At 37.5% G+C, this 23507-nt stretch overlaps 1 protein-coding gene across 1 annotated transcript in view; it reads left to right on the top strand.

The window, feature by feature from the left end:
- The window catches only part of PUS10 (pseudouridine synthase 10), a 101535-nt gene that overhangs the window by 73168 nt on the left and 4860 nt on the right, over positions 1-23507 (top strand). Inside the window, exons 9-16 of the mRNA XM_044663364.1 lie at positions 1554-1618; positions 3309-3394; positions 7015-7140; positions 14722-14778; positions 15579-15655; positions 15741-15796; positions 15893-16010; positions 20767-20909. Coding sequence (XP_044519299.1) covers positions 1554-1618; positions 3309-3394; positions 7015-7140; positions 14722-14778; positions 15579-15655; positions 15741-15796; positions 15893-16010; positions 20767-20909 — 728 coding nt within the window. The remainder of the gene's footprint in view (positions 1-1553; positions 1619-3308; positions 3395-7014; positions 7141-14721; positions 14779-15578; positions 15656-15740; positions 15797-15892; positions 16011-20766; positions 20910-23507) is intronic.

Genomic DNA, 23507 nt, shown 5'->3' with positions numbered 1-23507 from the left:
GCACAGTGTCTGGCACATAGTAGACCCTTAATAAATACTTATTCTCTTCCCAAAGAACATTAACTCCCTGTTTATTAAGAATTACTGGGAAACCAAAAGTCAGCAAAAAAATACAGATTTTGACCAACAGTCTAGACCATACACATTTTATTACATGAAACAAAAGTTTTTGCACAATTTGTGTAGCTAGAATAAGAAAGGCAATTATTGGAGAAAAATGTTTGTACTGGATAATTCTTTTAAAACAAAGGTCTGGTATCTAAGCCATCAACAGAATTAATACATATATGAAAGATCAAGAGCCATTCCCCAAAGATAGTCATGGGATATAAATAAACAGTCCTTAGAGGACAGGTCACAAACTAATCACAGTCATATGAATGATTGCTCTAAATGAAAGGAAAGCAAATCACCATGAGCTTTGAGGTTTCATCTCACAACAAATTGACAAAAGTGATAAAAAGAGAAATAGTCAATGTTAGAGGGGCCATGGGAAGACACACACACTAATAAATTCTTGGTGGAGTTGTGAAATTAATCTAGCCATTCTGAAAAACACTTTGGAAGCATACAAAGTAAAATATCTTATGTTTAGACCAAGAAATAACACCACTAAGCACATAACTCAATGAGATAAAAAGCAGGTATATCAACTTCATAGCAGCATTTCTTGTAGTAACAAAGAATTCAAAATTGTGTGGACTTGAATATTATTGCAATATAAGAAAAAACAAATATGAGGATTTTAGATAAATGTGGGATGACAACAGGAACTAATAATCAGTAAAATTATATATCTAGATATAGATGAAAGCAATGTAATGAAAAAGAATGCTATTATAATTTTATAATGACCAAGATTAGTCCAGGAGAATTATGTGAAAGAACGTAGCTTCATTCATTGCTGAGATGAGGGACTTCAAGAGTGGAATATTGCACATGCTCTCAGACAAAAGCTATTTCTATTTTTATTTATACTAAATCTTTGGTCCATTGATAGAGGAGTTATAGAGGGGAAATGAATCTGATATAAAAACAAAGGGTATTAGTAAAATTTAGAACAGAAAAGGGAGCATTTTATTACAGCTATTATTTTATGCAGTGCAATTGACTTTTTCCTTGAGTTGCTCAGTTCATCTGTGACTTTACTCAGTTATAACATAGTGGAGGTGATGGGCTTATAGTTAGTTTAGCTGTAATGTACATCCACCTACCCGTCCTGTTCCAAAAATTCAACTCACCAAATATATGTGGTGCCAGAGGGAGATTAGGGAAGAGAGTACTAACTGATAGATATCTCAGCAAATTCTAAATTTAAAGTAGAAAATCTGTCATTTAAGGAAAAAAACATTCCATTCATGAAAAGAGATGGAAGACAAATATAAGAGTTACATTGTTTGCATGCTTGCTTTTTTATTCATATATCTGCTAAAATTTTCAGATATTTACCCTTTGACTTATAAATTTACATAATTTCACCATTTATGCTTTATTTTGCCTCTATTTTCATTTCTCAGTAATAAAATTTCTCTTATTTTCATTTTCTTCTATAGTCTGTATTCACTAGAATGGCAGTTGTGAAAGCTTTGGACAAAATAAAAGAAGAAGATTTCCGCAAGTATGTATAAGTATAGAATCCTAGAGGAAACATAGACTATTAGAACTGAAGAGGCCATCTGGTCCAACCTTTCCATTTTACAAAAGAGAAAATGAAGTTACTTTCCTAAGGTAAATACAGCTAGTTTGTGGCAGAGCCAGGACAATAAGGTCACATGCTTAGAGTTAGAAAGGACCATTGATTCCAACCCCCTTGTTGATAGATTAGGACAATGAAATAGAGACAGGTAGAAGGTAGAGTGACTTATCCAACTCATAAATACCTGAGGTAGGATTTGAACTCTTTCCTGATCTATTGCTGATTTTAGCTAAAAATGGGCCATACGATCAGAGTTGTATGGCACCTTAGAGACCATCAATTCTAACTCTCTTACAGATAAGGAAACCGAGACCCAGAAAGATTAAAGGATTTTTCCAGAGTAATATATTACATATGAGTCAAGATTTGAACCTAACTCTTGTTATAAGTCTATGTCCTGTCTTCTGTACAATGAAACCAAAACCCAGGACTCCTAACTTGCATTTTTTTTCTTCCTTCCATGACACCACAATTAATCTGTATTTCCTATTACAGTCCAGCTCTTTAGTAGGGGGGAAAAAAACAACAATGGGAATCATGTGATCTTCCTTAATTGACAAAATCTGGTTCAGTGAAAGTCTTAAAGTATTTTTTGAGAGTTTAAAGTACTGCTGTTGCATGAATTTTCTATTAAATTAAATTGTCATCATAGTGATCTTTCCAGAAAATATATTATTTTTAATAAGACTGCAAACAATTAAAATTATGAAGACAGAAAGTAAAGATCTTTCCAGGCTGATTATATTTCAAAGTCTGGGGAAGTGTCTTATAAATGAATATTTTTATTCCATTTAAAAACTTGATGATAATTCATCTATGTAAGCTATAATTAATTCCCCAGAACCTAAACTATTTGCTGATTAAATCATTTTGAAAAGTTGAACTTTTTCAAGCCATATAGAGACTCCTTGTCAGTCAGTATCTGGAGCTCTGAGGGAAAGGGAAAGGGAAATAAGTATTTATAAAGTACCTACTGTGTGCCAGCACTGTGCTGAACATTTTACAATAATTATCTTGTCTGAATAGTATCTCTGTAGGTAAGATCTAACCTCAGAGATGGATTTTGTTATAAATTTGCACCTTGGGATGGTCAGGGCTTTGGTTGATCATTGTTTTTTTCCCAGCTCCTTCGAATCTGAGTATCTGAGATCTAGTTTCTGAAGTTAAAGAGAAAAAAAAAAAAAGGAAAGAAGAGAGTGGTGTCCCCCACTTCCTCTCTTAATTGAATCATTTATGTCATTGAGACTGATTGTCAGGTTAGTGAGGAAGGAGGAAAGGAAGAGGGGCAGAAAATGCTCGCCTCATTCCTCTCCATTCAAAATACTATAAGGCAAGGCAAGGTCTTTGCACAATTTACAGAGCAAATAAACGATCTGGAGAATGTCCCCAATTTGACTTTGAACCCTATTAACTGAATTAGATTAACATCTTTGCAGATCTAGTCTTGTTGGTTTAGTGACTTAGCACCCCCACATGATAAAAGTTGACTTTTGTAACTTAAAAATATATCTGACTCGGTATGTATTGGTTGTGTGATTGAACTTTGTGTTCTGAAAATAGTCGTGACAATTTTGTTGTTTTTGTTGTTGTTGTTGTTGTTGTTATTCTTCAGGAAGTTTCCTTGTCCTCCAAATTCACCAAAGACTTTTTGCTCAGCTATTGAGATTGAATGTGCTCATGGTGCAGTCTTTGTAGCTGGTGAGTATTTGATGAAAAATATATTTATATTAAGTTTCTGCTCTTTCCAGAAAACAGAATTGCATCCTGTGTCCTCAGGCTTTGTTGTTGTTGTGATTGTCAGAGGCTGAATAGCATTTTAAGTAATTTTCAGAGAATTAGAAATGCTTAGTTAGTTGAACTTTTAAAAAGTTAGCTTGTATTCTGTGCACTTTTAAAATAAACTAATTTTAGGTTAATTCTTTTAAGTGACATGAAGGTATTAAAAAATTACAGTAAATTAATAGTATTTTTTAAAAGTTTTTTTTTCCTATCACAGATGACTAAAGGAATTTGACACAGCAACATAAAACCAGACAGAGGGAAGAATGCAGGGGAGAACAGTTAGAAGTGAAGGCTATTATTCTCATATTTTATTAACTCTGAAATGAGTTTTCGTTTCTACCAGAAAAATTTTCTGGTGCACTGATTTTTCCCAGCAGTAAGCTCATTAGGCCTTTTTCTTGGTAAAGAAAGTTAATAATGTCTAATAACAAGGGCTTAAAATGAAAATGCTACCTTAACACCCAGTCTTGAAGCAATAGTAGGGTATTTCAGTCCTCCTCTTGTTTGCTTATTCATATAAGTCTGAGTCATCTACATTGTTTCTTAGGAGCTTCCATGATGCCATCCTGCCATTCAGAATTGCACTGAGGTACTAATAAAAAAAAAAATAGGGCACGTGATTACTTTTGTGAGCCTGGATATTGTTAAATTGTATTCCAGTCCATTTGGTCAACATATATTTATAGTTCATATAGGACACTGTGCTTTATGAGGCTTTGACATGATACCTTGTCCTCAAGAAGCTTCATTGTAGTTGGAGAAATAGGACTAAGCAAACAAAATACTTATGAAAATGAAGGTTTAAAATATGAATTTCACCTCTTCCCATTTCTCCTTGTGTAAGTTACCTTGGTACAGTCAATTAACCTCTCTAGATGTCAGGGGAAACCATTAAAAGAGCTTTTGATAATAAGAGAAATGGGCTTTTTATAATAAGAGATAATAAGGAAAAAGACTTGTATAAAAATATTTATAGCTGTGCTCTTTGTGGTGGCAAAAAATTGGAAAATGAGAGAATGTCCCACAATTGGGGAATGGCTGAACAAATTGTGGTATCTGTTGGTGATGGAATACTATTGTGCTCAAAGGAATAATAAACTGGAGGAATTCCATGTAAACTGAAATGACCTCCAGGAATGAAAGTGTGAAAGGAGCAGATCCAGGAGAACATTATACACAGAGATGGATACACTGTGGCACAATCGAATGTAATGGACTTCTCTACTAGCAGCAATGCAAGGATCCAGAACAAGGCTGAGGGACTTATGAGAAAGAAAACTATGTGGTATAATATATGGGTCAGGGGCCCTAATGCTAGTAATAAGGCTAGAAAGGAGGATGGTGCTAGTTGAAAGGATGGAATGAACTATACCCAGGCTGAGCTAGAAACTTGTTATAAATGTATCAAGGATCCAACCCAGGTAACTGAGCATCAAGTGTAACTCTCACTACTAGACACCAGGCTCCTTTAAGATATCAGATTGGGGCAGCTGGGTAGCTCAGTGGATTGAGAGCCAGGCCTAGAGACGGGAGGTCTTAGGTTCAAATCCGGCCTCAGACACTTCCCAGCTGTGTGACCCTGGGCAAGTCACTTGACCCTCATTGCCTACCCTTACCACTCTTCCACCTATAAGTCAATACACAGAAGTTAAGGGTTTAAAAAAAAAAAAAAGATATCAGATTATCAGCCCCTTTCCTGCTGAGGAAGCAGCTTCCTATTGGTGAACGGTAGACTGACAGGAAGTGGATGTTGAACTTCCTGCCCTTCAGCAATGGAATTTGTTCCAGCTGAAACTTCTCAGAACCCTTCCTGTTGCCTGTCCCTGCTTGGCTTTAGATGGTAGGCAAATAACTACAGAGTTCTCAATGTTAAGGCTAAGGGGTTTATTCATAATAGAGTAATGGGAATAAGGCAGTGGAAAGAGGGTTAGGAAGTACTGAGATCTAAGGGTGAAAGGTTTATCTGACTCAGGTTGCCAATAGATCTTGTCTGGATAGTCTTTTGCTGACCCAGGGCAGGAAGCCCTGGGTCAGAGTGATGTGGTCTCTGGATAATAAATAAAGTTGATCTTTGACTAAAGGTTTGCCAGTTGTGCTGATAGTATTGATAAGCTGTTTTCCAGGATTGGTTTAAACCCTATTCTAGGCCTAAGCTACCCACGTTCTCACTCCCACCACCCAGGGCCCATGGGGTAATGGATAAGTGAGTGATCAAGGGAGAAGTCAGGGAAGAACAGAACCCAGCCCAGGGTCTCCAGGGCTTTATATACCCTTGGCTCAACTGGCAGTTGGTGTTTTGCCCTTTGGTTCATGCCACGATCAACATTCCAACCAGGGCAACTGACAGGTTGCCCCAGGCCAACATGGCAAAGTTAATAATCCTACATTACAGTTGGAAGCCAATAAGAGAAACAGAGTCTCAAATAGATAAAAATCTGAGGCTCCTCTTTTGACCCCTTTTGTGATCCTTGTGACTTCTTGTTGAAAAGTATTGTGACCTTATTAAAAAACTTTAAGTTCCTAGCTAACCAGAAGTTAAGAGGTTAACATTCTTCCCCTTTGATCAGAAATGCAGCCAAGGCCGAAACCTAAGTTAGCTGAGGCATTTGCCCCTGAGAAAAGTATTCTCAGACTTAACTTGCTGATAATCAGGCAGCTGAAGGTCCAGCCTGGTTCTTATCTTCACCTTGAAGCTTCTAAGCCTCTTGTATTGTCTATGTTAAAAATGCAGCTCTGCCCAGATGTGGGAAACTCTCTCTATGCTTGTGGGTGAAAGGGAATTTGAATTTTCATATATAATAAGCTTGTGACTCAATAGCACTTTGGAGAAACAGTTATGAGTTAACAGTCAAGATCGTCTCCCTTGCCCCATTTCTTATCAACTAAGCTGGCCTTATCAGATTATCAGATATGATAGATCTCGAAAAAACTAGCCACATTCAGAGGAACAACTGTGAGAGGAGAAACACAGAGGAAAAACAACTGCTTGAACACATGGGCTGGTGGGGATATTATTGGGGATGTAGATGCTAAACGATAACTCTAGTCCAACTATCAATAATATGGAATTAGATCTTGATCAATGATACATGTAAAACCCAGTGGAATTGTGCATCGGCTACGGGGGGTGGAGGGGATTGGGGAGAGAGGGAAAGAACATGAGACATGTAACTATGGGAAAATATTCAAAATAAAAAATTTAAATTAAAAAAAAAAAGAGCTTTTGAGCCCAAAAGTGTTGTGATTAGTCCTATATTGAGTTTTTGGGTAGTTGTATTATAGAGAGCTTAGAATAAGGCAGAAGATTTTGCAATAAATATATGTACATATGTGTGTGTATGTTGAATTTTCATTAAAATACTTTTTTCAATTTCTTACATCTCTGCTGTCTCTAAATCTAGATTATAAATTTATTTACTGTGTTCTTCATTTATACCTTTTTGTATTCCTGATAAAATGCATTGAACATAGTCTATTCTCAATAAGTATTAATTTTATATTTTTATAAGAATGGTCCTCTTGTTTTTGTTTGACAGGAAGATATAATAAATACTCCAGAAATTTACCACAAACTCCCTGGATAATTGATGGAGAAAGAAAGCTGGAGTCCTCAGTTGAAGAATTGATTTCCAGTCAGCTATTGACAGTATTTAAAGCAGAAAGTAGGTGTTCTAATTTTCCATTAATTTAAACTTGGGCTTAAATTCTAACAAATTCAGCCCCCCTGGACCTCAGTTTACTTATCTGTAAAATGTGTTCAACTATAGCCTCTGGGGTTCCATTCAATAGAAAAATTCTTTGATTCTATGATCTGTCATTTGTCATCTCTAAACAGATGGCTCTCAGATCTATACATCCAGCACAGGTCTCTTTCCTGAATTCCAGTCTCACTTTGCTTATTACCTGTTAGGTGTTTCAAACCAGATATCTCAGGGGCATCTCAAACTTAAAATATCCAAAAGAGAACTTGTTATCTTTCCCCCAAAATCCACCCACCTCCCCTTAGAAGTTTACAAGAAGCTCAAGGAGACTAAGCAGGTTCACAACCTCATTGTCATACCCAACTCTACTCTCTCTCATCCTCCATAGTCTGGACCTATCTCTACCACATTTCTCACATGCCTTCTTTTCTCACTATCCTAGTTCAGGCACTTATCTCTTGCTTGGGTGACCTTTCTGTTTCATCTTTTTCCTTACTCCAGTCCATTCTCCATGTAGCCTTTCATGTAGTGACTTTCTTTAAATGCAGGTCTGAATATGTAAGCCCTTCCCCTCTCCTGCAGACACCTACATGCAAACTCAGTGGCTTAATGTTACTTCTAGGATCAAATAAAAACTTCTCTGATTCAGGCCCAGCCCCAAACCCTCTGATGTCAGGGAAAGGGTAAGTAGAGGGGCACCCTGATGTAGCACTGCCCATCTGCTATGCAAGGAGCAAGCCAGGCCCAACCAAGGCCCTATCTAGCACCTACCTCCATCCAGAGGGTCGTAATTGAGGCACCATCCCTTCTGCCCTAACACCAGAGAAGTGCTCTTGTACTTGACTGACAGCTTCCTCATACATCACCCTCTACTGCCCCATGATTAACATGCTGCCCTCTCATGTTTCTCTCCTTAACCCTATATTATTCAACCTGTTAGTCACCTCACTTTTTTTTAAGATTTATATTTTTGTTTTACTTTTACTATTTACATGTAATATATTTCCATACAAGTTTTCCTAAGTTATATGATCAAACTTATCTCCTTCCCTCCCTTCTCTTCCCCATCCCGGTGCTGGCAGGCAATTTGATCTGGATTATATGTATATTTTCATGCAAAACATATTTCCATATTGTTCATTTTTGTTAGTGAGTAATCTTATAAAGCCAGAACCCGAAACATAAACCCAAATAAACAATTGAAAAATCGTATACTTTCATCTGTATTCTGCCTCCAGTGGTTCTTTCTCTGGAGATGGATAATGTTCTTTGTCATAAGTCCCTTAGAATTGTCCTGGATCATACTTGATCATTCCACAATATTATTGTTACTGTGTACAATGTTTTCCTGGTTTTGCATATTTCACTGTACATCAGTTCATGTAGGTCTTTCTGCTCTTTCTGAAATCTTCCTGTACAGCACAATGGTATTCCATCACCATCATATACCAAAATTTGTTTAGCCATTCCCCAATTGATGGACATCCTTTCAATTTCTAATTCTTTATCACCACAAAAAGAGCAGCTATAAATATTTTTGTACAAGTAGGTCCTTTCCTCTTTTTTTTTTTTAATATACCCAGGATACAGACCTTCTACTGGATCTAAGGGTATGCACTGTTTTATAGCCTGCTGGCCATAGTTTCAAATCGCCCTAATAGCAATGCATTAGTATCCCAATTTTGCCACATCCCCTCCAATATTTATCATTTTCTTTTACTCTCATATTGGCCAAACTGTTAGGTATGAGGGGGTACTTCAGAGTTGTTTTAATTAGTATTTTTCCCATCAAGAGGGATTTAGAACACTTTTTCATATGATTATTGATAGCTTTTATTTCTTCATTTGAAAACTGCTTATTCATATCCTTTGGCCATTTGTCAATTGGGGAATGACTTGTATTCTTATAAATTTAATGTAGTTCTTTACATATTTGAGAACTAAGACCACCTCACATTTTTTAAGAGGTTATTACTTTGTGCTAAGTGCTGGGAATAAAGAGAGGTCAAAACCAAATAGTGCCTGCTCTCAAGGAACTCACAGCCTGCCAACTGTCCCCACACCTGCCATCTTCTTCAACCCCACTTTTCCCATATCTTGCTGCAACCCTCCCACCCCTTCCCTTGGGAACTCTGGACTGGAATGCCTATTCCATAATGAACCAATTTACTGTGAAGATGGGATTAACTCTCCTCTGCCTACATATAGATTTAATCACCAGAAGTGTATACACCCCACTTTACGCTTAAGTGGGGGGAGGTCTGCAACCCACATGCTAAAGTGGGTGACAACTCAGAAAAGACTGACTGTCCCCTGGGCAGTCCTAAGAAAATTCTAAAACTACAGTTGGTCCCCATAAAGTGGGGGAAGGCACAGAAAGTGATGCAAAGAAGGGCCTTTAAAAGTGTCAAAAACTTCCTGTGATGAGCTCTTTCTCCTTCGAACTTGGCCTCCAAGCTTGGGATCTCGGACTGCTTCTAGTAAGACTGCTCTTGGATCTTCTCCCCTTGGACTTTGGATTGGTGAGTGGAAAAAGCTGACCTTCCTTTCCTGACTGTTGGAGAGATTAACACCAGATAGGCCGTGTGGGTGATACTTAATTTACCTCTGGGCCCTCCAGCTGGGCTTCTGGAGCCCTACCGGAGCAAAGCCAGGCACCGGAGCAGATATTTAGCTCATTAAGCTAGATTTCTTACTCTACTCCCTTTCTCATTTCTCTGCCTTACTCTTTCCCTCTATTTTGTAAATAAATACTGCTATAAAGTAATTTGACTTGAGATATATTAATTTCAGCAACTATATTCTCATATATTTAGTCCAACCTTACCTTTTTAACCCCTACATTATGTTCATTCTAGACTACTTTCTCTCTCATTCCTATACCTTATTTTTCCTCACCTGACTTCTACCTTCTGATACCTTAATCCCTGGTCATTCTCTTTACCACAATCTATCTGTACCTTCATTCAGACTCACAATACATGAGGCCTGGATGAGTTGGGGGTTAGGCTATTCCTTGCTACTTCAGAGGTTTCCTTTCCTACCATCATTCTGTATCTTCCATTGCTTTGAAGGACAATTAACTATAAAAACTTCCAACTTGTTCAAATCATGGTAGTGATTATAGATCATCTCTATCACTACTTTCTTCTAGTCATTCTTCCTACTTTTTTAAGGAGAGAAGAACCTAGCTTATCACCTTCCTTTTCTCTCCAACTTCCATCCATATTCTAGGGGACTTCAGTATCCATGAGGATGTGCTCTCAAACTATGGAACCTCCCAATTCTTCATTCTCATTAAATTCTATGACCCTATTTCCTCACCGTAACCAAGCCACACAGAGAGATGGCCATATCGAGTGTCTTACCATTTCCCACAGGTGTTGAACTTTTTAAATAAAAAGCTGACATTCCTCTGTTTTACCTGCTATCATTCTATCTCTCCCTCTACCTCATCTCCTCTAATCTTTTACTTTACTTCCATCTTTACCTCTAGTCCTCCTAGCCCTCAGTATGTTCTCAGACCATTTTCTTGGCTGTGACATTATTATTTTCCCTTCTGTATCACAACATAATCAACCAATGTACCTCTATACCATCCTCTACCCTTGAGTTTCTTATCCCTTTATCCTACTGCCAAATCCCATCACTAGAATTCTCCTTGCTTGCTATTGATTGGTTCTGGTCCTTTGCTTCCCACTGATGCTATTAGACAAGCTTCCCAAGTTTACCCTTTCAGTCAGTACTTGCCTCTGACTTCATGGTGACTCTGGAAGATGCTTACCAGGAGTTTCTCCCCTTCCAATTATCTCAAAGTGCTTTGACATGATGGCCTACTTTCTTTCCCTTTCCCACACTCTCAGTTAGTGAGAGGAGGTCATTCTTGCCAAGACCAACACTTAGCAGGCCTCTCTGATGTCCTGGAAAGAGTCATCTATACCTGTAGCTTTCATTCCCTCTCCTCTCATTCACCTCTCATCCCTTTACAGGCTAGACTGATCATTTTCCATAGTTACCAGTAATCTTAGTCCTCAGCTTTCTCAACCTCTCTGCTCTATTTGATGCTGTTGACTGCCCTTTCCTCCTTGATGCTCTATCCTGTGGAGATGCTTATGATACCTTTCCTGGTTCTCCTTCAGGTGTGTAAGATTTAAATTTAGGGTTTTTAACTAAATATAAGAATTATAAAGTAATATTGTGGTCACCGATTTAAAAAAAATCATAGCTTGAGTCAAAATGACTTTTAGCAGCTTTATTTACAAAGAGGTAGAAAGAGTGAAAGTGGAAAAATGTAAGAAGAAGGTAGAGAATTGTCTAGCCTACCTACCCTAAGTGCTGCTTCAGTGTCTGGCTCAGCCCTGGCCAGGCTCGGAAATCTTAAGCCAGAGGTCCAGGTGGTGTCTTCAGCCAGAGTTCCACCAAAGCAGCCTCCTCCAGAGCCAAGGCAAGAATCTCAGCCACTCACCCAGCAAGCCAACACAGAATCCAGGGAAAAGGTCTCCTCCAAGCCAAGGCAGGAATCTCAGACACTCACTTCAAACACCAGGAAGGAATGAATCTCCGGAATCTATTTCTCCAGAAGCCAGGAAAGGAATGAAAGCTAGACCATGCTGGTCTCTTTTATGCTTCTTTTTTCCATGTCATTTCCTGTCACTTCCTGTCATTCCCCCTTCTTCGCAAAAACATGGCAGTCTTTTGGTGTGCCTAGCACTGCCGAAAGGGGCTGCAGTAGACTTTGGAAGTATGAGTTTACTCTAGTAAGTGACTGTGAACTCTCTTATTAAGTGTCAGGTAGGGGTTCTTTAAGTTCTTGATTTGATTAGCTAAAAATAGGCACAGGTATGACCATCCTGATCCATATTGCATAGTAGGTATTTAATAAATATATGCTGATTAGTTAATTGTTTGTCATTTAAAGGCCTGTGCAACCAGCCCTTTCTTTTTTGGCCTTCTCCACAAACAGTGCAGTCCAACTCTCCTGACCTTCTTGTTTTTACTCACAGACACCTCTCCCCATAATTAAAGTGCTCTTTCTGCTTACCTCCTCTTAGAGTTCCAAGTTTCCTACAAGACCTGTCTTATGCACTCCAGATGCAAGTGTATTCTCCTCTAGCATTATCTTATGCTTTCTTTGTATTGTGTTCTGTCAATGTTGTCCTCCCTTCTAGCTTATGAACTCCACGAGGGACCAGAGGTTGGCACTGTGCCTGGATAGACACTAGCTTGGTTGCCAGGACTTTTACTTAATTGTTGTAAAAGCTTCCAGCTAAGGGGCTTTTGAAACCTTTATGGGTACCTTTTAACTCAACCAAAAAGATCTTTTTAAGAAGTTATGAGTAAATAAGTAAAAGTAAAGCTTTAGAGTAGAATATTTCTTTCAGTCTTCCCCTCCTCTCCATAAGAGGAATCTGGAAATAGGCAGTTCTGAGTGTTGGAGTTGTAAGGAAACTTCTTTTTGCCTCTAAAGTTGTTGGCAGTTTCTGCAGTACCTTTATGTTTTCTACTTGATTTTTCCAAAAGATTGGTTTGACATTTTTGGTGGGGATTTTTCTTTGATAAATTAGATTTTAATATGACCTGTGGACAGCTCTGAAACTTCTTGTTGGTCTTAAAGTATGCATAGATTTCACTTTTCACCTCTAAAGCCCAATACAAAAATAGGGAATCCACTTTAATCTTTAATTTATACTTTTAAGCTCAACCTTCAGAGTAATTTTATGCTTTACTGAAAGCAGGAAGAAGAGAGGAAGACAGAGAGAGAGAAGTTTAATATAGTACCTACCATGAACCAGGCATATGCTAAACAAAATACAAATATCCCATTTAACACTCCTCTGAACAACACTGCCAGACAGGAACTGTTAATATCCTCATTTTTCATTTGAGAAAATTGAGGGGAACAGAGGTTAGGTGGCTTGACCAGGTTTACATTGCTATTGAGGCTAATTTGAACTTAAGTCTTCCTGACTCCAAGCCTGACACTCTTTCCAAACTGAAATTTGTGAAAATCTCAAGAAGTGTTTTCATATTTTGCTTTGGGGTTAGCAGAAGGGAAGAAATTATTTCATGAGTTGATTGTCTACCCACCAGCCCCAGTGGTCTTTCTGACTTTCTTCCTTTTCTTTGTGAAGAATTGCTCAGGTATCTAGCTTCTAAATAGTAAGATACAAGTCCAAAGAATTTTTCTGATTCCAGCTTAAATTTTAAAAAGTCCCTAGAAGAATGCCTGCTCTTTGATCCAGCCATACTATTGTTGGGTTTGGGAGATCATAGATAAATAGACTTGTACAAAAATATTTATAGCCGCACTTTTTGTGGTGGCAAAAAACTGGAAAATGAAGGTATGCCCTTCTGTTGGGGAATGGCTGAACAAATTGTGGTATATGCTGGTGATGGAATACTATTGCGCTCAAAGGAATAATAAATTGGAGGAATTCCATGTGAACTGGAAAGACCTCCAGGAATTGATGCAGAGTGAAAGGAGCAGAGCCAGAAGAACATTGTATACAGAGACTGATACACTGTGGTAAAATAGAATGTAATGGACTTTTGTACTAGCAGCAATGAAATGATCCAGGACAATTCTGAAGGATTTATGGAAAAGAAAGCTACCCACATTCAGAGGAAGAACTACAGGAGTGGAAACACAGAAGAAAAACAACTGCTTGAACACATGGGTTAAGGTGGACATGATTGGGGATATAGACTTGAAACTACCACACCAATGCAACTATCAACAATTTGGAAATAGGTCTTGATCAATGACACATGCTAAAACCAGTGGAAATACGCATTGGCTATGGGGGAGGGAGGTCAGGGGGTGAAGGGAAAAGTAAGAGCATGAATCATGTAACCATGTTAACTTTTCTAAATAATAAATATTATTAAATGTTAAAAAAAAGAAATGGAAAAAAAAAAGAAAAGAAAAAGTCCCTAGAAACCACATTGGAAATCAGAGCCACTGTCTTTGAGACAGCTCTTAGTTAAGACTTTTAGGTCTCGGTCTGTGTTCTGAAACACTTATTCACTATTTTTTTTTAAACCCTTACTTTCCATCTTGGAGGCAATATTTATTGACTCCAAGGCAGAAGAGTGGTAAGGGTAGGCAATGGGGGTCAAGTGACTTGCCCAGGGACACACAGCTGGGAAGTGTCTGAGGCCAGATTTGAACCTAGGACCTTCCGTCTCTAGGCCTGGCTCTCAATCCACTGAGCTACCCAGCTGCCCCCTTATTCACTATTGACAATAATTAAGTCTCATTTTTCTACTTCCAAGCAAGATAACAAGGTTCTTTTTCAGTGAAACTAAAACCAAAGAGGGAGATTATGTCCAATTAATGAGGTTTTTTTCCCATTTCAGTCATGGAGAAATGTCTTCTTCTGAAAAAGGGAATGATATTGCTGTAAAGTGCTTTCAAAAACCTGAAACCAGTATACCAGCTGTGGGTTGTTGTTGTTGTTGTTGTTGTTTGTTTGTTTGTTGTTTGTTGTTAAAAGTTTGGAAGCCAGAGCCTTAATTTTTCTCTGCTTCTCTTTTCAAAAGGTTTTAATTTTTCATCATCTGGAAGAGAAGATGTGGATGTGAGAACATTAGGAAATGGTAAGAATGGAATGTTATCAATTCATTCAGCCCATTTTTTACGATGACTAAGCCTTTTTTTGAGAAATAAAAGTTAGTTATTTAATTTAAATAAATCAGATGCCACCACCTGCCTAAAGCTTTTAAATTACCTCAGCTTTATTGTTTCAGACAAATTGTAATTAGCATCCTTTTAATAGGACATTTTGTAAAATTCTTAACAGCAATCATAAGTTCTATCAAGTAAACCTTTATTACTTACTCATTTCATAAGAGTAAGGTATTAGAGAATTTGTCATACCTTCTATTATTTTGTTATTGCTTTTGTTCCATTTAGTAAGCATTCCACCCAAACTGGAATATTTTCCAAAATAAAAATTCTCTTAAGAAATTATTCCATTACAGATAACCTGGCTTTCACTTCTCTCATGTTTATTGGGGCAGAGGAGCAAAACAAAGATAATGAAAATTAGTTACGTTTTAATAGAGCCACTCCCATGGCAGACCCTAATTCTCTTGAAACCAGCTTTGCCTTTTCAAAAGATGTTTCCTTGATGGTGATGACTTTGAGAACAGTGTTATCTGGGTATTTCTGATAGCTAGCTATTTTCTTTTTTTAATGTGTAATTAGTGCAGGCTTATTCTGACAGCCTTGGAAGGAAAGAAGGAATCCTTTTTCACTGATTTTGAGTTTTGCCACCAAACTAACCCCCTCTGTCTCTAACTTTCAAAACCCAAGAGGTTGACTTATTTTTACTGCCAGACCTTTTGCATTTATCCATATGTTGACTCCACTAATATGATTGCTTTTTTGCTGCCAGGAAGGCCATTTGCTATTGAACTGGTGAATCCTCGTAGAGTCCAGTTTACTTCACAAGACATTAAAGAACTCCAGCAGGTAAATTCACCAGCAACACAGAACTATATTGTATCTAGCTCTCTACTGAGATTGCTCACTAATTATTTTCTACTTCATTGTTCAGAAAATCAACATCTCCTCAGACAAAATCCAAGTGCGAGACTTGCAGCTTGTTACCAGGTGGGGGAATCAAGATCTTTTTAGAAAAATTATTTGAGCTGGACTACATTGTATCTTTTAAGTGTTGGTAATACTGTTTTCATTTATTTTGTTTAGAGAAGCAATAGGACATATGAAAGAAGGTGAAGAAGAAAAGACTAAGACTTATAGTGCTTTAGTATGGATAGATAAAGCAATACAGAAGAAGGACATTGAATTCCTAGATGATTTAAAGGTAGTTTATTTGGATTTTTTTCTTATTTTATGATTCACAAAAGACTCTTGCATTTTGTTGCTCAGTGTTCCTGCATGATTTTAGTAAAAGTGGAAATACTTTCAAGGTAAGAGATTAGAGAGATTTCTAAATCCTACCCAGTCAGTCAACCCTCCAAGGAGTTTTGTGCCAGGCACTGTAAGAGGACCTGTCTGGCTAGTTATAAATGCCATTACCACTTGGAATTTCTACTCCACCTCACCCCCTTTTTATTAGTAAAAAGAAGATTCCCTGATATTACTGCTATTTTGAAGTATAGATTGCCATGCTTAGTGCTCCCCTGGGAGCCTCTGAAAGCTTGATCCGAGTACTTAGATATGAAAAGTGCTAATCTAATTATTCCTCAAAAGTTTCTTGGGTGAAATTTATTTTTCTCATTTGATTTCTTTGAGCATTCTTACTGAGACACAAATAGACAGAACACAGGATTTTATAAGTACAAGGAATGGAAAGTGAGTAACAGAAAAATAAATTCTTAAGTTCAACAAACATTTATTAAACATATATTATTTGCAAGGTTCTGTGATTTCTGGTGGAAAAGGAAGTTTAAATTCTGTGTGAACATGAACCTAGGCAAAGCTAAAATCATCTACTTAGTGAGAGGGTTAGATTATATTATCTCTGAGGACTTTTCTACCTCTGCATCTATAAATTTCTAAAGTCAGAATACAGGGAAAGATTACTATCAAATGTGAAATGAGACTTATCTCCTTAAGGACAAATGTAAGCAGTTGGGCACATTTTGAATGTTTCAGCCTCTTGGTAATTTAGGGTGACAGATAAATTTACAGGCATTTTCTAGATTTCTAGTAAATTTTGAAATCCTTCACAGATGTACAAATCTGTCCAAAAATCATGGGGAAGATGCACATTTATTTTTAAAAGCCTTCAAAGTTTGAATGGGAAAAAATACTGTTTCTACAACATTAAAAGGGAAACAATTTAGAAAGGAGTATTTTTGCAGAAATAAAATGTTAGAAAAATCATCAGAATTTCAGAGCAGTGGCAAATTAAATTTGTTGCCTCTTCATCTTATATTCCTTACAAGATTCAGAAAGAAAAACCAAGAATAGTCATTCTCTTCAGTCTGCTAGGGGAATACAGTGTGAAAAAGGTATAAGTAAATTATAATGTGTGTTACTACGAGCAGTGCCAATAGCCCCTTCTGCAAAATTCTAGAGATGTTATAAGTCACAGGAAGTAAAGAGAGAAAGAGGCAGGCATTTTCAGGAGACACATATCTCTGGGAATGATTTCCCAAATCTGTACATTTAGTCCTAATTTCTTTCCAGATCTCTGGTCTCTAATTGCCATCTGCCTATTTGCCATTTCAAATACCAAAGGCATTTCAAACTTAGCAAGTCCAAAATTGGACTTCTTTTCTTCAATTCCTACACCCACTATCTCCTTATCTAAACTTCCCTATTTGTTAAGGGCACCACCGTTCTTCTTGCCACCTGGGTTCAAAATCTGGTGTCATCCTTGACTCCATTCTTACCCATCCAATCAGTTGTCATATCTTGTTATTTCTAGTTTTTCAACAAAATCTCTTGCATCTGTCCCCTTCTCTCTACATCTTCTACTTTAATTCAGTACCTCATCACCTGATGTCTGGGCTCTTTTCTTCTAACTGCTCTCCCAACATAACTGCTGAGGTGATTTTCCTAAAACATTGGTCTGACCATGTCACTCCCTGAAATTCCAGTTGCTCCCCATTGCCTCCAGGATAAAATATAAACCTTTTTTTGGTGTTTAAAGCTGTTAACCACCTAGCCCCAACTTTTTCCAGTTTTATATGTTCTGCCCCTTCATAACACTCTGTGATCTAGATTGTGTCTTCTTCCTCTTGATCCACTGGCTGACGCCATGCTTTTCTTATTGCTTCTTAGATTTCCATATTGCCTTCAAAACTCAGCTTGTGTGCCATTTCCTATATGAACTCATTCCTGATCTCCTCTGTTAGCATATCATCCCAAAAATGATCATGTGTGCATGCATGCTTGTGCATGTGCACATGTGGAAATATTTGCTCTTTGAGGGCCAGGACTCTTTCATTTGTGTCTTTGTATACCCAGCACACCTACCTGGGCCTGAACATATGATGGGTACTTAATAAATGCTGTTGATTGACTAATGCCATGCTTCTGTGTAATCCCTAGTAGCCAATTGAGCATATTGATTTTGTTTTTAAGAGTAGTTTTCATGGGCACATCCCAAAATGCCTCAGAAATGAATAACCTTTCTGAAGCAAATGCTTTCCTTCAAGTATGGTAGTGTTGAAACTGATTCTATTTTGCAATTGTGCAGACCTTGATTCAGTTGAGATAGGATAGACGTCTTTCTTTTCTGAGTGTGGCCTTTGGCACTTACCGAACCCATGGTTCTGTTTCCAGAAGGAGTTGTACCAACAAGAAACTAGAGACATTTGGAGGTTGTTTTGTTTCTGTTTCTGTTTAAAATCTATTTTAAAAGATATAACCACTCAGTGGCAGCAACACTCTTCATTCCCTGGTATTCTAAGATATGTAGGAAAACTCATCAATTTAAACTGAGGAGATGATTTGTCAGAATCAGTGAAAATTGTGAATTGCAGAATTATTTTTTTTAGCTTTTATTTTTTTTAAACGTTGTAAGCTTTATTTATTTATTTTTAGGAAGAATTTTCCCATGGTTACATGATTCATGTTCTTACTTCACCCCACGCCCCTGTAGCCAACATGCATTTCCACTGGTTTCTTCATGTGTCATCAATCAAGACCTATTTTCATATTATTGATAGTTGTACTAGGGTGGTCGTTTAGAGTTTACTTCCCAAATCATGTCCACATCAACCCATATGTTCAAGCAGTTGCTTTTCTTCTGTGTTTCCTCTCCTGCAGTTCTTCCTCTGAATGTGGGTAGTGTTCTTTTCCATAAATCCCTCAGAATTATCCTGGGTCATTGCTTTGCTGCCAATACAGAAGTTCATTACATTCTATTTTATCACAGTGTATTGGTCTCTGTGTACAATGTTCTCCTGGTTCTGCTCCTTTCACTCTGCATCAATTCCTGGAGGTCATTCCAATTCACATGGAAGAATTATTTTTTTTAACCCTTACTTTCCGCCTTAGAATCAATAATGAGTATTGGTGCCAAGGCAGAAGAGCGATAAGGGCTAGGCAATGGAGGTTAAGTGACTTGCCCAGAGTCACACAGCTAGAAAGTGTCTGAGGCCAGGTTTGAACCTAAGACCTTCATCTCTGGGCCTGGCTCTCAATCCACTGAGCTGCCCCTTGCAGAATTTTTCAAAAAGTATAATAAGTACTTTGAACTAGGCTAGTAAATGTTCCCTAATAGAAAACACTAACTTAAACAGTATGATATATGTTTATTTTATAGTTACATAACTTGTATATAAATAATACCATTTAGATATTTGAAGATGGAATTCTTAATAAGAAGACAGTGGATATTATTTCTAAGTATGACCTTATGCAGGTTACTTTATCTCTGTAGGTCTAGGTTTCCCATTTGTAAAATGAGAAAAAAATAAATAATCTTTAATATTTCTTCCAGTTGAGAAATATTTTTTTATGAATTCAAAGTACCCAGGCAGCTTCACTGAAATCTTAAAGTGCTAATTTCCTTAGTAAAGTCTTTTTCATTGTTAAGTTTAAGCAAACTTTACCCTTTCCATATTTTCACAAGTTCTGAACAGTAAGGATTTTATCCATGATGTTTCCCATGAATTTAGCATTTTTCATTTCCAAAATGGTGAGGCAAAGATTTATTGATTTTTGGGTTCTTCCTTAGTGAGACAATAGCATTCTCTTATTTGAAATAAGGAAGTAGAAGGATTTGTTTAGGGCCATAAGAAATATACACAACCCAAAATTCAGTCTGTTATTTTGGACAACAAAATATCTATCCAGAGGAGAAGCATAAGTGATATAGTTTTGAAATATACTTCCCATGAGTTGGAATAGAGAGCTGCTTCACAGTATGACTTGAAGAGTACTGTGAGTACTCTTTCTACTAAAAAGGCTATGCCTCATTCCTCACCCCACCTATATATCCAAAAATGTTCAACATTAGAAGCAGACTTTTGATTAGTCCCATGAGGAGGAACATTTTTTCTGGAATGTTTTCCTTTAAAAAGAATGAGGAAGGAAGTGTGACATCCATTAGATAAGGTAATTGTCACTTTAGAAAGGTTTAAGGACCTGACTTTAAGGGTATAAAATTTAGGACCGATAAGTTTCAGTGGAAAAAGATAACTTAGCATTCTAAATGATGGGTTTGGCCTGGAATCAGGAAGAACTCATGAAGACCTGCCTCTGACACAATAGTGACATAACCAGAGGCAGGTCACCTAATCTTTCAGTGCCTGTCCATTCTATGGCTGATTCAGCAGTGCAGTCACAGATTGGGCCAAAAAAGGAGGAGGACAATGCTTCACTAATGGGTATTTAAAATCCAAGGACCGCAACCTTTCCTTAGAGTAATAGAACTCACACTTCTTGTAGGATAAGGGTATAGAGTGAAGTAACACAGGACAAAAGAGATGTGAACTACTCTAGGGTTTTGTCTGGATCCAACCCTAACTCCATAACTCCCGATTATTTCTTTTCTCATCTATAAAATTGAGATAATCCTCGTTCTACGTCTCTACCTTCATATGAGGAAAGTGTTTTGTAGTCTTTAAAGCATAGTAAAAGTGTATTATTTACTTCTTCAGGACTTACCGATCAACCAGAAAACACCACTTCGAGTTCTTCACCGAAGACCTTTAGCCATAAGAACTCGTATCATTCACACTGTGAAAACACACTATATAGATGAGCATCATTTTCGTCTCCATTTGAAGACTCAAGCAGGAACGTATCCTTTCATTTTTGATATGCCAAGTTTTCAAACCAAGATAATATTGGTATAAATAGCACTGTTCTGGCAAAAGCATTTACTTGGAGATAGGCATTGTGGAAAGGCATGTTAAAGAATGGTATTTTTACCTCCTCATCTACCTGCCCCCCACCCCCACCCCATGTCTATATTGCCATTTTCAACCAAAATTGCTAGGCCTTATTTTAAAAGGTATATTCATTTCTTTTAATTAAAATAACTAACTTTTTGCTCTAATAGTAATCATAAATATTTGTTGGTTAAGCCTTTAGTTAAGTTGCAGAAATCCTTTTCTACAAAAAATCATAAATCCATTGTCATACTTAGTTCTTTGAGTATTTTAAAACTTGTTCCAGGATGAATAATGATTTTTTGCATAAATGATTTTTCTTTGTGTTTAGCAATTGAAGCTAGAAGCCAAAGGGGATCTAATTTTTGTATATGTGACCTTACAAAAAAGATCCTTAGCTGCATCACTTGTTTTTTTTTCCTTCAATCCTTACCTTCCATTGTAGAATCAATACTGTATATTTGTTCAAAGGGAGAAGAGAGGTAAGGGCTAGGCAATGGAGTCGTGAAGTATCTTCCCCAGAGTCACATTAGAAAGTGTCTGAAGACAGATTTAAATCCAGGACCTCCATCTCTGGACCTGGCTTGCTATCTACTTAAGCTGTCTAGCTGTCCCCACTGCCTCAGTTCTTTAAGCCATACACTATTTCCTGTGTTTTGAGTAGAGATATAAATATGTTATATTGGGAATTAAACAAAGTAAGAGTTTCAGAACTGAAGTTGATATTCTTTTATGATTTAATAATATCTATATAGAAATTTCTAAAATAATTTAGGTTTGAAAAGAATGGCATACTAATTTTATACTGTGCTGTTAATCAGAGATTAGTTATACTCTTGTTTTAAACAAGGACTTAAATCCCTCCTTTTTTTACATTAACATTTGCTTTGAGTTCAAAGTACTAAATTGACAGACTATTAATTGGCAAAGTGCTAGAACATCATAATACAAAACTATGATGCTTTTAGGTAAATATTTTGAAAATAGGGTGATTCTGAACTTCTTTTCTCATAGAAATATTTTGATCCTCTGCCTCTAAATCTTGACCTCAGCGGCTTCTTGTTGCATAGGGCCAGACTCCTGTCATCTCTATTTATCCTTTATAACTCTCTGGAATTCCACCACTAGGGTCCTTTTAATTTTGGATGTGATTTTTCTAGTTTTATTAAGTAGTTCTTGTCTTTTACTATATTTATATTCTCAGACCCTCTGAGGATGGACTTAGCCTAGATGATCTCTAAAATCCTTTCCAGCTTGAACATTCTATGAGTTCTTAGCTTGGATAGGTCCAAAGTTGAAGCCTTTTCACTTTGGGCCAATCCACTACTAGATTATTCCAAATAGTAGAGTAAGTTAAGTGATTAAGGGAAAAGGATGAAAAATAATGGTTTATGAACTTACAAGCCATTCTAACCCATGAACACACCTTTGCTATAAACATGAACTAGAACAGTGATAGTGAACCTATGGCACGGGTGTCAAAGATGGCTCTGTGGGCATGCAGTCACACACACTCCTCTCACCCTCCCAGAGTTCATTACTAGAAAAGCAGAGGGACTAGGGTGGAGCTGCTCTTCTGCCCAGCAGCCAGTGGGAGGGCATGGGGGTAAGGTGGACAGTCACAGGCAGCAGAGCTGGAGAGGAGCAGAGTGCTTGGGCCACTCCCTTCCCCCTCTATACTTGCCAAGAACATTCCTCCCTTCACCCACCCCTCCACCTAGCAGTCCAGTGGGAGAGCTTCCTCCCTCCCCTGTGTAGGGTAAAGGGGTTGGGGGGCACCCAGCACTTGGTGGGGTGAGGGACATAGCATGTGGTCATTGGGGGGAGATGGGCACTGCACTCAGTCTGGGGGGTGGGGTGGGGCCTGGTACTCTGTCTCTAGAATCTTGGTGTTCCCTCTTTACTGAAGTTGTACCTGAACCTTTTGAACTGTTCTGTGGGCCTTGATTCTCCAACACTCCACACATTACCCAACAGGAGAGGCAGTCCTAAAGAAGCTGAAGAATAAGACTAGGGGGAATAAAGATATTGCTGCTAGCCAAAATACTTCTCAGATATATGGTATGAAGAGAAGGGAAGAAAGCAAGAGAGTAGATTCACTAACCGTATATTGTGGACAAAAATAGAAATCCTTTTCTTCTTCATAAAGACTACACATCTTTATCTTTATCACATCTGGAAACATAACATTTTACAAGTAATGCTCAGTTTATAGTAGGCATTTTTAGGTAAAGGACTTTGTGAGCAAATAGGGAAATAGCGATCATGAAATCAAAGGATTACTGTGAATCAGCTTGGGTTCATCAAGGACCAATCACAATATAATAACTTCATTTCCTTTTCTGATACTATAAGTAGATGGGCAGATTATGGGAATTCTTTAGATGTTTTCAAATGACTTGCTGGAATCCTGATATACCAAGCCTTTCACAGTATCCTTATGGACTAGATGAGAAAGTATGATGGACAATAGATGGGTTTAGACCTAGTTGAATAACCTGATCCAA

Source organism: Gracilinanus agilis, chromosome 2, assembly GCF_016433145.1.
Source record: "Gracilinanus agilis isolate LMUSP501 chromosome 2, AgileGrace, whole genome shotgun sequence".
In the NCBI taxonomy this organism is placed as follows: Eukaryota; Metazoa; Chordata; class Mammalia; order Didelphimorphia; family Didelphidae; genus Gracilinanus; species Gracilinanus agilis.
The sequence above is the reverse complement of the archived record's forward strand: the minus strand, read 5'-3'. Positions and strand labels throughout refer to the sequence as shown.